Below are 16,582 nucleotides of genomic sequence, written 5' to 3'. Positions count from 1 at the left end.
AGCATCGAATCAGGTGAAAGCTGCGAGGAGATAGCGTTTTTCAAAAGACGACCCAGCTGAAGCGGTGAAGTTGGGGTTCGATTTCGCGAAATTGCAGCCCAGCGCATTCGAATTCGAGCCACGTAGGTTCGCGAGGCGTTTGAAGCTCGACGGCCCTCGAAATCATTCCTACGAATGGCAGTCGATTCAATTAGCAACGCGGGAAATAAATTACTAGAAGGAAGGAAAAATCATTGGGAGGTCACTGATGAAAGCTCAAGGGTCTCTTCATTCCCACGAGTCCTGTTAATCGCCATGAAATCGAATTAAGACCTCTCAGCCCTCTTGAAACTTATTTACCCCCGGAGATCGGAGGAAAAGCGACAGCGCAGGGGATAGAAGGGGTGTCTGCGATTAAGACTCGTTTCCTCGCCGATTAGAAACGCATTTCTGTGGCAAAGGGCCCAGAGATTAATATGTGCTTTGGACGAGTGCCGCGAGCTGGAAGTTGCGAGACCAGCGAGAACTCCTCCGACGACAGCTGTCGCAAGGAAGACGAGGGGATCCTGGTACCCTCGAGGTGGAGACGCTATCCTGCGGGAATGGGTATGCTCCTGCCCGACGAGACCTACGAGGAGCGCTCCTCCTCCTCGAGACGCAGCTCCTGTCCCAATGTCCTCGCGGACATCGACGAGGTCGAGGCAGGCAAAGCTCTGGCCGCGTTCAGAAAGTGCGACGAGTTCCTCATGAGGTACGGGATACGACCAGAGTTCTTCTGCAGGCACAGGGAACGACTCGCCCTGCAGACGTGGCTTTTGCAGAGGTCCAAGCTGTCTGGTGAGTCTTATCGAAGACTTTTTCTTACTTTTTAGGGAAAGGGTATTGGTTTTGGTTTTGCGAGCGAACGTCCGAGGGGAGTAATTGCAGTAGGGATGCAGGGATCTATTTGTCCCGGACGTTCGACGATATCTGTGCTTCCCTCTATTTCCTGGCACCACGAATTCTAGCTTTTTTATGTGGAGACTATAGTAGATTCTCGATTAACCAGTTTAATGTTGTAACTTGTTTCTTTTACCTGTTGTTTCCTTTTACGAGAATCACTTAATGTTCCTTCAATTCAACTAGAACTCGAGAGTCATTAGGGACATGTTACAGTAAAGCAATTGCGATGCGATTGCTCCGAGCAAGTTTGCACAGTACCGTTAATAGATTTACGTAAAAAGAATGTTCACTGGGGGGTGACAATTTACGAGGACAGCCTGCAGACCGTTTCAAGCCGTTCCTGTCCAAAAAACTGTTAAATTGACCGATCGGGCGGGAGCAGTTAAATCGACGTTTCTCGTTACTTTCACCTGGTTATTTCGTTGCCGCGGCTTTTTCGCGCAGTGAAACAACGCGCATCGTCCCAGTAATTGGACCGAAGCACCCTCTTTTCCCGAATTTACGTGCTTTCGTTAGCAAATCCAATTGAACCATCTCCACCTGGGAAATATTTATGCGTTGCGTTAGTTGGGAAGCTTGCGTTCGTTTGTTTCTACATTCGTCATTCAATCTTCGACCACAATTAAAGGAATTCATTTATGCACCTGTGTTTATTTGGGCATAAGAGGTTGTGTGGGAGGATAGAGAGGAGATCTCTCTGAAAAAGAATTTTTTCCATGTTCCCCAATATAATTTAATAATTGGTTGGAGATGTATAAACGCGTATCCTGCAAGCTTTCATCGAATTGCCTCCCTGTTCACCGATTGTCCTGCCAGTGTACTGTTTGGCAATTTTTATCAAACGGGATCGATATCGACGACCAGCCACCCTCCTCGTCCACCCCTTTGATGTTAATTTTGATTTCGACCAGGCCACCGATAATTTCGTTAGCGGAGCGCGTACTTAACGATTGCGAGCGCGAATTTCGCGGGCGAGCGCGCGGAACGCCAACCTGAGGGCATTAATTTTTGTTTTTAACGAGCCCAGTGTATTTATGCAGCGGCGCGCATTAGCGCAATTGATTTAATGCCGTGCGCATTAATCGAGGCCATTCAAGCCCGTCTGAATTATGAATGTAAAAGTTAATTTGCCTCCTGCGACCCCTGACCCGCCTCTACTTCGAAGCTCTTTCTTTTTTCGAACTGTTAAAATTGCTTTTCCCCCTCGAATTAAGTACTTCGAATCAGTGACACTTATTTGAGGGATTGCTTTTTTCTCCCCATGGAAAACGTCCGCCAGTGATTGAAGCTCGTTGAGCTTTTAACTGTCTGTGACTGTGTCCTCGAAGCAATTTCGGATTCCGTTGGTTTTGGAATGAAGGAAATTAGAGGAAAGATTTGTCAACCTGTTTCGTTTATCTGGGAATTGAAATAGTGGCAAGACACGCGCCCTTTGCATGAATGGAGAGCAATGGATCTTGCTCGGACGATGGTTTGCTGGATTTCCAAAGGATAGACGCTTATTTACAGCAACGAGACCTTTGAAAACTTGTGTGCACAGTAATAAATATTACATTCGTGTTACAACGTCAAGAGAGCTTTCCGAGTAATCTCGCGGAAAGCCTTTGCAGTTCAGGATTGAAATGAAATTGCACCGAGAACTGGTATTCAGCGCTTGTCCACGCGCTGTGCTTGGCATTTTCAGATAGATTCTCCTCTATTTTCGGTCTTGTCCACCCTTCTGACCATCTACGCCCAGACGATGCCACGCGTCTCATTTTTCGAGCTGTTTGCCCCGATCCTGGAAATATTCCCGGTCAAAGGGATCGCGTTTTCCATTGAGTGACAATTTCTCATCCACACTATTTCGACGATCTGAACCGATATTAGAGATCCTCGTTAATTTAGATCCTTTCTTTGCCTCAGAAGAGGTCGGATTTAATTTATAATCTCATTAAGGCTACTTCAATTTCCCTCCTCCACTCTTCGGAATATCTCGGTGCGTGGATCGCGGAGATAACTTCGGTCTTCTTTAATCACGGCCAGATAAACTTTTCTTTTCAGCCGGTAGAAGACAGAGGGTCTCTTTAACCGTACGGAGTAACTACTTGCACTCGGTCTTCCGCCGACGGGAAGTTTCAAGTTCGCGTCGAAAAGTTTCTTAACCATCGAATCATCAGGCATCACGGTCCGCTTATCTTCCGTGTAGACCAGAGCCTCGCGAAAAGTCTCCTTGTTTCTTTACGAGACCGGTTTTTCTTTAAGAAGCAGCGTCCATGGGGACTAATTAAATGCCTCTTTCAGTAGTCGAGAGGCAGCTTTCTGGGGCGTAGTATTACCGAAATGTGACTACTTACTTTTGCTTCAGAGATTCTGTGTAACTTAAAAGGAGTGAGTTGAATGCTTATAGAATGATAGATAAGATTTAGGATTTGTAGTTGATTGTAAGTTGAATAGCCGAGGACTTTTGAAGAGATTAACTTCCACTTTGTTATCGCTACTGTATTGAATATTTTCTTTGCTATGGGTGTACGGCTCACAAATGAAGAGTTGGATATTTGAAAAGAAAATTTGGAAAGTGAGGGAGAGCGTAATTTTGAGGAAAGAATTAGGCAAAGGTAGTTAATTTAAAACCTTACATATTTGAAAATTTGAATATTAGAATATTTGAATATTTGAATGTTTGAATATTTGAATATTTGAATATTTGAATATTTGAATATTTGAATATTTGAATATTTGAATATTTGAATATTTGAATATTTGAATATTTGAATATTTGAATTAGTGTCACAAATAAATCTCACGAAGATAACTATTCTCGCTTCGACATAATGTAATCTCCAACTAATAATACAGTTCCATATACTCCAAAATCGAGAACAGATAAAAAGCAAGCGCGCTGAAAATCGTCGTGGTACAGGTTTCTACAAATACAGCGACCCATTAGAAGGAAAATGGAAACGGCCGATTACGGTCTCGGAATACGCAATTACGAGTAAATTCCGTCGTGACGTTTTGTTGTCCCCAGATCAGAATATAAAGGCCGCGTAATTACGGGGCCGAACGAAATTACACTGTTTTATAATCAGCGTAATCGCATTGCCGTGCCACGGGACGAACAATTAACGTATCAAGCCCGCGGCTCGTTTTATCATATTAATCGACAACGATCCTCGCAACTCCTGCGCTCCATCGCTCGGCGAATCATTTCCCTCTGTTTTCTGGCTGCGTTGTTTGTTTATTGCTCGCCATATCGGAAACGAATCGCATCCAGTGCGCTTCCGGTCGGAAGATAACGGCACGCTTAACTTTCTTCATATAACTTCTTCCATTTGTCGCCGGTTTGTATCGCGAGCGAGCGTCTCGCGTCGACGCGAGTCGGATGAAATTGCATTCATGCATCGGCACTCGCGATAAAAGAACGGGCAGACAGCGTGTAAATGGAAAAATGGCGAGCTGTTTCGGTAAAAAGTTTGACAAAGCGCGGGCAATTTTACGGCGCGAAGCGCATCGAACGTACCTAACGCGACGACACGCTGAGAAATGTCTGATGCGTTTTGTGTTTGGGAAATTGATTGCGCTCGATCGAAGTTTCATGGCTTTTATTGCGTTCATTGTTCAGCCAGACGGGCGTTACTTCTGCCGGGAACTCGAATTGACTTTTACCAAACAGTCGAACGGTTTACAAATTTTCGCGGTGAAATGTGGCGAACTGGGGCAGATCATTATTGGTCGAGATTCGTCCTTTTATCTCGGGGAGATTATTTTGGTCAGTAGGTAGCAATTTTTTAACAATATAACGAGAATCTTTGAATAAAATTAAACTACATTCCTTCGACGTTCTTCTATTAATAAAAAAAGTATCCACAGATTCGGGATAGTGTGTTAGCAGCTGCAATGGTTGTGAGGGATAATTGGAGGATTCAGCAGGCCGATCAGTAGTCAAAGACAGCACAACAGCAGCGTCTGCTTAAGCTCGGCCCATGCCAGTTGTGGATTTCGCGTAATTAGCGTACTCTCGGTGGTAATGAAGCCTCCATTATGGACCGGGCCGTTGGTTAATTAGGTTGCGCGTTGATTTATTGCGATCGCGAGGTGTCCGTTCGTTAGAAACGCGTGGACGCGTCCTACGCTTCGCTTCCTTCGTACCAGAGTGCTGGAATATGCTTGGGAACACAAAAGAATCATTTGTCTTGAAATTGGAAGGCAAAAGGCACTGGACCAAAAGCTTCGACGCTTCAAGATCGCTGAAAGAGAAAGAGAGTTTCACTCTTCGCTAAAATTCTGTATTTGGGGGTGGTTTTACTTTTAAGGAACTTTTCCACTTCACAGCTCGATAAAATTTCTCATTCAAAATTCTCGAATACCATGCGCCTTCGAGGTTCCCAAGCGGAACTTCAGCACAAAAAAATAGGAAGTTGATCCTGGGAGAAAGACTTCCCCTGACTGGCTCACTTCCTCCAATAAAGGGCGTCGAATATATCGATAGAGTCCGCAGAGGATAAACGCGCGCGAAATGGCGGACAAATTGGCGCGTCAAGCAACACCGCCGACGAGAAAAACGTCCGTTTCTGTTCCTCGACAGGCCGCCACGAATTTACTTACTCGCCAAGCGATAAATCATCCCCTCGCGCGGTCCCTCTAAATTACGGCTAAGCATCGCGCACGCTTATTCTGTTATTTATTCGGGGAAAATTTATGGGCGCATTTATTATGAAAATTGATATTTTGCGCGAGCGGCTAAGCGCTGTCGGCCGAGTCTGCGCGACGATCGCGTCGACCGATGAGTCGAGTCGAATAAAATCAATTTCCGAGCCCATTGAGCGTGGAGTCAGCGCGCGGAAGGATGCACAAAACCACCTTTTCGACGCGTCGACACGCTTTTGTGATAATTCATGACGACCCTCCCCAGTCCCTCTGTCGAATTATCATTCGACGGACGAACCTCCGAGTTTGAATGGCCCGCGAGTCAGCAGGATCGTTTATGCCCGTTGAATCCCCGTTTCCAGGGGATTATAATCTCGCTTGAGCCCGTAAACAGGGTTAGACAGAAAACGGTTTTAAAAAGTGACGATTAAACAGCTTCCCCGTATGGTCAACATGAAAATTGCAATTTAAAAAGGTCGATATCTCCCGCGCATCAAGTGAAAATCGACAGGAATTGCAGTGGCACAGTTGTCGAACCTCGTCGGATAATAGAGGGAGATTGTCGCGGCGTATGAAAAACAACGGGAGCTTAATCCGATGTTAAATTGAAACGCGTCGATTCGAAGCGTTTATCCTGCTCGGCGAAGTGTGTCGTGCCGCTGACCACGCGGAATAGGGATTACTTGGGCCGAATCGTGAATTATTTGAGCGACGCAATACCAGGGCTAGGATCGGCCGACTCTGTTATCGGTTTATCGCAACTGAGCGCTCGTTTTCTTTTTTCCCGTCCCTTATCGATTAGGGGTGAGATAGAGCCCGCGAAAATCGAGATACGAGAGTTTTGGTGAAATTTTATCCTCCTCTCGAATCCCTGCCACTGTCACGGCTCCACTTGTCGAATTTACAGCCGATTTCGTGGGGAATCGAGGCGACCACGGGCAACAGGACTCGAACACGTTTCCTTCTCCGCGATCCCTTGGCAACGATCGTCGAAATTATAAATGAACTCGGAGAGCAATGCTTTATGGAGCGCCGTATAAGAGACTGCTTTAATTACGATCTGGAATCGAAGTTACTTCGCTAGTTCTTGCGCGGAATATTTCATTTCCGGCCGCGTTTAACGACACCCACCCCTTTGCGGTCGAGCTTTAATTATCCTCTTCGTGTAATCACGGGGAAGCTGGTCGGCGCAGATGTTATTGCTTGAAACGGTGAGTCTAGAGTGTCAGTTTTCGAAAAATTCCGCTCTAAAGGATCTCCTTTTTATTTCCTGATCCTGCGGACAGTCCTCGCTGCAACGATGGCTAAGTAAGAATAATATTGATCGAGAGCATCCATTCAAATATTTCACACCATCTAGGATTTCTTTATTTAAACTCTGATAACGCTGTCGAGTTTCGCGCCCAGTGTATCTACACGGTTAAAGTTCGATCACATTTCCATCCTCAGTCCCTTTCCTCATCGACCAGCGAAGTTTATTCTACTTCAAAAATACGGCGACCCTAATTGTGACCTCAGTTTCAGGAAAATTATTCAGACTGGTCAGAGAATCCCCGGAATTTTCCCCGATAGGATCCCAAACGAAGGAAAGTTTCGTGGAAGGCGCAGGGTGGCTGGGGGATGGAAATTTTATTAGGGGGGATTTATTAGCCATGGGAAATCGACTGGGGCTCGTAATGACCGAGGCATTACTAATGGGGCGCTCTGCGAGGGGGGCAAAAAAGGGCGGAACTGGCTGCCAACGTAACAACGCTGATGCAAAAGGGAACAAAATGCCGTCAGGTGTTGCACCCATAAATCACGGTGTCGGTGTAGGTACCAGCTTTCTCCGGTCTTCGTCGTGACGCGCTGCATCGGCCACCGATGCATTCGATAAATAAAACATGCGCAGCGAAGGACCCGGGTATAGATTTCGCCCGATGATTGCATGCCTAATTCAGGTGTGCGTTGTTGCGTAACTGTTCACCATCTCTGCTGACTTAATACCTTCGCTTCCCTTTTTTTCATTTTGATGAAGTTAAAATGAGGGGTTCGGGAGGCAAATGTAGTTAAATACTACTTGGAGCATAATGGAGGGTTTTAGTTAAGGTTAAGGGATGAGAACTTTTTTCCTGAACCACCATTTTTAATTTTCATTTTTCTTGTATTCTTATATTCTTGAAGCCCAGAGTCACATGGTCAGGTATGAAAAATAATTCTGAAGTCTTCTAGGACAGAATTAGTGCTCACAGCTCGCGTGTTTCCTTATTCAGGATCGATTTTTCGCCTTCCTCGTTTTTTCGTGCACACTGGCTTTCGGCCAGCTGCAAAATTCTTTCGTGTAAAGTCTCGTGTAACGCGGGAGGGGAAGAGAGCTCGCGCGAACTTATTACACCACGCGAGCCTATTTACGCGACGAGCGTCTGCTTCCTATTCACGACGGTGTAGTAAATATGCAGCGGGGAGAGGGAGAGACACTTTCTATCGTGGTTATCATAAATTTGCATTAGGGCCACCGCGGGCGTCGGTTTCGCGGGCGTGGTTGGCCTCTCCCTCTCGGTAAAAACGCGAAACACGAGTGTCATAGGCGGCCTTAAATCAACAATTCTGCGCTGCAAAAATTAGAATTCAGTTTATTACGCTATGCATCGTATGCAAGATAGTTGCAAAGGGCAGCAGTTAATCAGAAACTACTTCGCAGAATATACAATAGAAGCACTCGTGCTTTCAAATTCGAGCTCCAAAAGAAGCCAATCCTCCCCAGGGAGCTCCATATTTCACACCTTAATCTCTATATTGTGTACGTACTAGGAACCTCGATAAACCGCTAATAAAACTGAAAGATCGAACTCTGGAGCGCGATAGAAACCACTCAGGCCATTTGCAAATTCCCTGGCTAGCCATCCAACCGCGTCCCCAGAGCGACCCACCCTTGCCAACGTAACTTTATTTCTAGTCAGACTTGAGACTGAACAGCACATTCAGTGGCAGAGGGTTTGATAAATCCCGAGGCTGTTCTCGCGACTGGAACCCCAGCCAGGGTATCCGCAGCGAGAAGAATCGCGAACGAGTCCCACGCGAGTCCTTTCCCAATCATTAATCACTCGGTCGCCGTAGGACGAAACTTTCGTCGCCCGTGCACGAGGCCTTATCTCGGAGGGAGCGTAATTTTTAAGGGAACCTCGGTAATTACAAGGCATTATGAAGCATCGATGCGAGCCGCGGCTTCGTTATAAATCAAGACAGATCCGAGCGTGGACTCCTACGAGTTGCAGGCAGATAAATCACTGGGAGAGGATCCGCGAGGGTGCGAGGGAGGCGAGGCATTTATGAAATTCGTCGAGCATATACGACGCGTTCCTCGTTTTATCTGTGTTATCAGGTTTTCAGCGGTGACCATTGTTCTAGGCATAATTAGATCGTTCGCTCGGCGGATACGCGATATATTTATTGCCTTCTACGCTTGCAAGTGGTGGGTGGGTGTCTTGCGCGTGTGTGTGTATAGGAGGGACACGGGGCCCGGTTACGGCAGGCGATAACTCAGCCACGAGGTATATAATTATCAAACTGCGTAATTGTTAATTATTGTGCCATTGTTGGCCAGCCGTAATTAATGCGGTGCCAAACTCCCTCGGTACGTGTCTCACGCGATTGCACGATTGATCGGGGGAGGAAGGATCCTTGAATCATCCTTGGAAGGTGTGGGTAGAGGGAAGAAGGGGGAGGAGCTTTGGGAAAATCGTCTTGTGGCACTTGGTGTGACACTTATTGCTCCTGGAATGTTTTCTAAATTCAGACGACTCTCAGGAGCTTGATAAATTTTTTTGGGGAATTCTTTTGCAGTAAACTTGAAGTCTGAAGCCTCCCCTTTCTAACGAGACTTTAAAAATTGATGTACGATTTTTTTTCGCCGAGATATCGCAGTTTGAGTGGAAAGTGTGACTCTGGAATCAGAACATCGCAAGGATCCAGAGATCATAAAAATTGCCAATATTTGAGCTGCTGTAACTTTACGAAAAAAAATCGTACGGCACTGAGCCTGGACTCATTTTAAAGGGCAAAACTTCTATTTTTACGTCCCTGAGTTGAAACTTCCCGAATAAAATTTTCTTCTTAGCTACAGGTCGGAAAAGAGAAGCGAGTTTTTTTCCGAATATTTTCCAAATTCAATCGACTCTCAGGAGCCCGGTGAATTTTTTTCGGAACTAACTCTGCAGTAGATTACAAGTCTGAAGCCTCCCCTTTCTAACAAGACTTTAAAAATTGATGTACGATTTTTTTTCACCGAGATATCGCAGTTTGAGTGGAAAGTGTGACTCTGGCATCAGGACATCGCAAGGATCCAGAGATCATAAAAATTTCCAATATTTGAGCTGCTGTAACTTTACGAAAAAAAATCGTACGACAGTGAGCCTGGACTCATTCTGAAGGCCAAAGCGTCTACTTTTTCGTCGCTGAGTTGAAACTTCCCGAATAAAATTTTTTTCTATCCTGCAGTCCGAGAAAGAGAAGCTAGTTTTATCCTAAAAATTTTCTTAGAAGAATTTTCAATATCCAATAGTCACAGTATTAGATGCTACGTTTCCTGCCCACAAGTACAATAAAATAGCCAGTAATTGACATCCCAAGTAAAATTACCAGGAATTCCGAACACATGTGTAATTTCAATTAACGGAAGGTCTCTATTCGCTTTCCATGAATCAGTGTCGATTACTAGATACTCTACCCTACACTATTATTTCCTACACATCGAAAGAAAGCCTTCAGTCATTACACAAAAAGTTGCTGAAGACACGCTGAGGTATCAAAGCTCTCCTCCTTGCATCCATCTTCGTCGCTAATTAATCACCTCCATCATTCCTTAATGGGATGCAATAGACAAGTTCTCCAGCAAGTATCTTTACCCAGTAATTATCCACTAGAAGAAACATTGTGAACGACTGTTCCCACATTGTTCCACTCTCCCGTACCAAATTCCCCATCCAATCCCGAACACGTCGCGCCACCCCCTCTTATTGTTTCCCCAATCACCCTCGATTTCCTCGTCGAATTAGCCATCCCCAATTTCTGGCTCACGCGGTCGAGGAGATCACTCGGGGTCACGGTGTGCAGCGTTGCCCCATGGAAAATAAATGCGGCCGGTAGGCGGGCACGATCGATCATTCTCCGTTAATTAATTCATCCGTCAATTAGCAACGCCGCCGCGGTATGCTGGCGAGCGCGTGTGCGTGCAGCTCGCTCGCGCGGTTCGCGCCTAAGAGATCTCTGGCTGCGCCATCGGCGGAACAAAGCAGAAACGAGGGGCGCGGGGGAGGTGGTGGAAGGAGAGCGAAAAAAGGGGTGAGAGGCATCGCCTGGCCGGGAATTTAATTAAACGGAGAGGAGACGAAGGGCAAGGCGATACAGGACTCAGTGCCGGCTGTAAGAAGCCTCCATCGAAGCCCGGTTCTTTCGACTCGCCTCCCTAATGATTTTCTCGCTCTCCTCGCGACGAAGCCCGCCAGTTCGACTTCCCTCGCCCGCCTTTCTTCCCGCCTTCGCGAAACGACGCCCGGTTTTTGCCCGGTTTACTGCTTCTAGACGCGTGCCCCTACGATCAAACTTGGCCCGACTCTCTAGCAGCTGCTTCGCATTCAAATCGTCCTCGGTCTGCCTCGGGATCTTTGCTTCAGGGCTTTAGTTTGGTGCTGCGGGTTGAGGATGGAAAATGGGCTTCCAGATTATCGGTCTGACTTTAGAATTGATTAGACGCGACTCCTGAAACGAACTTGCTACAATATGTAGCATGTGTTCGTACCTTTCTTCCCGCCCTAAGGTGTTAAAACTATCACAAGATGAAAGAATATTAAACACTCAATAGAATAATATAATTTAAAAAAATCCTGTATCCTTCTTACCACGTTCCATCGCCAAGAAATTCCACCGTGAAATTTCCTCGCCTCGTCTGACCACTAACAGGCCGATTCTACTCATCTCTATACGTCCTAGACTATAGACAATGCTCGTAGATCGAGGTCTCGTTACATATCCCCAGGTTCATCACATTATAATCCCGCGCCTCGAGATCAGAATAACCCCCCGCGTGGAAGTGCAGCAGCAACTGTATCGTGTGCAGGAGAGGCGCATCGGTGATGGAGCGATATTAAGCGTCGCGGGCATTCTGATTCAAAGAGCCGGCACAGTTTTTATCGACAGCCTCGACTTGGTCGATAATTAATTATCGTCGGATGGATATTACACTGGTTCCTCCCTGCTGCAAGCCCTGTGCTCCAATTTCCTCCCGCGTGCGAGTTTACAATGCGACGCGACCGGTAGCGGAACTCGAGAAATAAATCACTCCCTTTTCGCGCGGCACGAGTCATTAGTCATTACAGCATCGCCTATTGCGGATCACCATCTGCGGATCGAACCAGATAAGCAGTCCAATAAATTATAATTAGCGGAGGCTCGAGACAAGAGGAAGACCCGCGGTATTCGTCGCTTCCGAGTGCATTACCGACGCCACTCGCGGCGTCCTTCGGCCAGATATAAATCATTATCGCGATCCAGCGCGCTGGCCCACCAGGGCGAGCGGCCTCCGAGGCGTCAGGGAGCTCCTCTATTCTCGCGGTCGCGGTATCAGATCGGTGCCACCTCGTTACCACGGTCCCCGTTCTCGTCCCTCTTAATTGATTCGAAAATTGCGATCTTCGGCCCAGGAGCAGTCTAAAAGCGACCCCGTAGCACGCGATACGCCCTCCCGAGCTCATCTCGAGAGATAAGGCATTGTTCGAGGGGCTCCATCAACCTCCTTTCTTCCTCTATTGCGCCCTGGAAACGCTTCCGCGCTGAAACTGTCCCAGTATTGTTGTTCTTTGCCGCGGAAGCAGCCTCTCGCGGGAGATCCTCGCGAAATTGTCACGCAGCTTTTTCCTTGGTTAATGCGCTCTTGAAGGGGTGGGGGACTTGGGTTTTTTTTAGATCGAAAGGCTGCTTTGAATTGGGGGATGAAATTTGGAGCTGGAAATTTGACCTGATGGAGAGAACTTTACAATTGTAATGTATTTTACGAAAATTTGAGAATTTGAAATTTTGTGAATATAGATAAACATTTGAAATCGTGAAAATTTGAATATTTCATAAAATTCCAGATTGTCACATCTGTAAATGCAAGTGAGACACACAGAACAATTTTACTCGTTAATCTATCCTCTACTGTGCCGCAAGTAGAATAGGTATGTACCTACACAGGCGTTGATACAGACAAAAATTGGTCAGCGGTTCCAGGAGGGTCCATAGATTTGATGGAATGCAGATTAAACTTCATCTTGCCCGATCGAAATTAGTTTGTCGCCGGTAACGGTATCATAGGCGACGTTCGCGTGACACGTTCATAAAATCCATACAAAAACGAACGAATTTGGCGTCGTTCCAAGTGGCGTCCTCCCGTTTCCATATAAATCACCGTATATCCCAGCGCGATATCGGGCCAGGGGATTCAAAAGCGGAACAATCGTGAGAATTGTAACGGGCGGATCGCGATACGTGCAATGAGTTAATCCGCTATTGCAGATCTCGAAGAATCATCGAGCCGAGTGAGTGGCAAGAGGGAGGAGGGAAGGGCAGGGGACCAACACCCATCCACTATGCATAGACGCGTCTCGAACCGTGGTTATACGAATCTCATTTTCTCCTATAGCCACCATAGCTTCTCTTCTGGCCGAGATAAGCCGTGTACTCGTTGAATCTTAAGGATGCGCCTGTGAGTCTTCACGAAGGCTGTAAGTAGCAAGGGAGCGCGGTGAAGATAAGGCTGGATCGTTTCGAGGTATCCTAAGGCACGTTCGTCGAAACGGGCCGTAATATTAATAGCAACCCGCTGTTGGCCCTTTCGATATCGTTCTCAGCAATTTTCGTAATCCCCGATACAATCCCGACGGTAAATATCAAAGCACTCCGACTACGTTTGTTCGTGATACAGACCGTCTGCCTCTGACCGTGAACTCGACTATCAGGGATATCAAAATGGATCGAGCTTTCGTCGAACTCTGTTTCAGTTACTTTAATCAAAGATTGTACGCTTGAACGTGACTTGTATCACTGAAGTGTAGATAAACTAGTCAAAGCTGTGTCTGTAGAATTTCATTCCTTTACCTTCAGTAGTTTCTGCTACTGGAGAATATTTGTGGGGTTTGAACAAGGTTCAGAATTCAAGTTGGATCACTTAAGATGGACACAACTTTGGATGACTAGCCATATTTAAAGCTCCACTTGTCTACCAGAGGGATAAGTCGCAACCAGATCGCGTGTCGACAAGATTTCAGTTCCCCGTGTCAATGATCAGCGAAATCTCGCGTAAAACTCGAAAATCCTGGCCCCGAGGCTTTTCCTTCCTTCGGGGGTATCAGTTGCGCTGGCGATACGAGGTCCGCGCGAACGATCCATCATTCTACGTCACTGGTGCGCCGAGCTACACAGCCCGGCATAATTTGTTCGCTCGATTAGATATTGAAAAGCTGTAAACCCGGTCAGTCTGGTCGGGCAACGCTGTCGCCACGCGTTGCCGCGGCGGAAAGAGACAACACGCTACCCCATCCTCGCTGTCGCGCCCTGTCTGCGATCGCGATACCGGAGATTGGATCTCTGTGAGGTGTCCATAAAATAATCAGCCTCCTGGCGGGCGTGTGCAGCCCTGGCCAAGGTACACACGAGCGCCACACAGTCGGAAAAAATCGCTCTCGATTTCCACCGATCCCGATGCCACGCTGGGAGGTAGCCGCGTATGCTCTTTTTCTCGTTCGGGGGCTTGCTCAGGGTTGACGCTGCAATGTTTCCTGTCGAGGCTAAAATAGGAGGACCAGTTAAAAGTCTCCTTCAGAGATAATTATCTCGAATCGTTCGCCTGTAGTTTCACGCAAGATCGCTCGATCATTTTCCCCTGGATCGCTCCTTCGAACGGCGCATCCACTGGCTGCAGTGGTGCAACGCGCCAGCAAAAAGTTGGGTGGGCCTCCATTGTGCCGCGACAGTGGCTCGGAGTTTCGGCGGTCGATGATTCCTTGATCCATCCAATTAAAGCGTACAACGGGGAAGGGCTGAACAGAGGAGAATAAAGGAGAGTCAACAGAGAAACGATATGTGTATCGAAATTACGCTTCTCATCTCTGAGGAGTACTTTGAGGAAGCTTTCAGACTGTCACTAATTTTTTAATGATGTAGATGTCACAGGAGTCAGAAAAATTCGGGGCAAAAATTGGCTAAGTTTGACGGGATGCACGGAATTGACAAAATTTTTTTCGTGGATGCGGTTTGCAGTAGCATAAAGCTTGAACCTTTCTCTTTACTTTAGAAAAAGATTCAACTCGCTGCGATTTTTTTTCGCAGAGTTACAGTACTTTGAAGTAAACCTTGCATTTTTGTCATCTACCGCCATTACCCTGTGTGTTGTAGAAATGCAAAGGTAACTTCAAAATACTGTAACTTCGCGAAAAAAAATCGTAGCGACTTGATTCTTTTTGCAAATTAAAGCGGAAGGTTCATATTTTGCCCTACTGTGCGTGGAATTTCTGAAAAAAATTTTAGCAAGTCTGTGTATCCCGTCAAACTTCGCCATTTTTTATACGATAAACAGGTTTGCAGATTTAAGAATTTACAGTGATAAAAGTGCATCAAACTTAAAATCAACACATGGCATATTAAAGCTTAGATTTCAGGCTTTAATTTAAAAAAAAGATCGCGATCGTATCGCATTTTTTCGCGGAGTTATCGTCAGGCAAAGTTGATCAATTTTTTCCCCAAATTTGTCCATACCACAATTCTTCTGAGCAAGGTATATTCAGCTACTAGGATGCAATTTAAGTGTCAGGACATGCATTTCTAGATTCCTCCATTCACTGGAATATCGACATCTAAGTCTTCGGGTATTAGAACATGTTCTTTAGTTTAGTATTCTGTCTGTCGAACACGAGGTCCATCGAAGCTCTCCCAGGTCGTAGCCCTTGCACGAGGAAGCGCAGCAAAGGGGCTGGAATTCGAGCGGACGCGAGATGAAGGAATTCATCACGCGGGGAAGATGTCCCCGGCATTCGATCTCGCCGTCATTGGCCGCGCGTCTTCCCTTCTGTCCCCGTTTCCCCGCCCTCCTCAGGATGCTCGGGTACCAAGCAAAAACCGAAACTTCTGCGAGCACTCGGCGCCGCGATCTTGAAATAACGGCTGCGGTCACCTGGAAAGCCGCTCTCTTGTTACTCGCTCTCCTCGAGTACCGTCACCCCGACGCGTGTTATTTGCAGCGTGAGTTATAAAGTGTTCGTTGCGTTCCGCGCGTCGTTTCTGGATAGATCAATTTGCCTCGCGGTGGAAGGGCGTAATGTCGGCGACAGATGGCCGCCGAGGAAGGAAGACGTCACCTGCCCCTAGAACGTTATCTAATCAATTAAGTGGAATAGGGCGGGGCAAGAAGGCGGACGAAGAAGCCGCAAGAATCCTCCCGGCGATTTGCTCCCCGAGGATTTTGCCTCCGCACTCTTTGCTCTCGATTGGCCTCGTTTCGCTCGAGGCGAGCGCGATCGGCGAGTTTACCGCAGAGACGAGGTTTCGTGGGGCCCAGATAGACCTTGGACGGGCTTACGGGCCCATCCGTCACCCGCTGACACCGGACTCGATACGTTTTTGTCTCCCTCTTGGCCGGGCCTCTCCGTGGCCGACTTCTGATTCGCCGCGGCGCGTCCTACCGACGAAACCGACGGAAAAAATTCGTACCGAGATCTCTGCTGGATCTTCTGCTCCTGAAACGTCCTCACGTGACGCTTCCCTTGGTCGTCTCGAGAAAACCTGAGAGAGATGGGCTGATAAATTGGGAGTCGGAACAAGTTTCAGGGTCGGAGAACTGGTGAAAGTAAAGTTCGGAATTATTATCTTTTCATGTGTCTGCGTTTAGGCTTTTTCTACTTCTATTTCTTCTAGAAAAATTTTCGTGTAACTTTTTCGCGCAAGCACTTTGCGCTGGAAATCATTATTTTATGAAAGTATTCTGTTGGGTCAGTAAGTCCACTGCTGATCAAAGTCTCTCCAG

General features: G+C 46.8%; 1 protein-coding gene across 1 annotated transcript in view; it reads left to right on the top strand.

Moving 5' to 3' along the window:
* Positions 1-455: 455 nt before the first annotated feature.
* Dachs (unconventional myosin-IXb-like dachs) overlaps positions 456-16,582 on the top strand; it is a 44,621-nt gene continuing 28,494 nt past the window's right edge. Inside the window, exon 1 of the mRNA XM_076390844.1 lies at positions 456-811. Within this exon, the coding sequence (XP_076246959.1) occupies positions 456-811 (356 nt within the window). The remainder of the gene's footprint in view (positions 812-16,582) is intronic.

Source organism: Calliopsis andreniformis, unplaced genomic scaffold (genome assembly GCF_051401765.1).
Source record: "Calliopsis andreniformis isolate RMS-2024a unplaced genomic scaffold, iyCalAndr_principal scaffold0022, whole genome shotgun sequence".
Classification (NCBI taxonomy): Eukaryota; Metazoa; Arthropoda; class Insecta; order Hymenoptera; family Andrenidae; genus Calliopsis; species Calliopsis andreniformis.
This window is presented reverse-complemented; position numbering and strand designations above follow the sequence as displayed.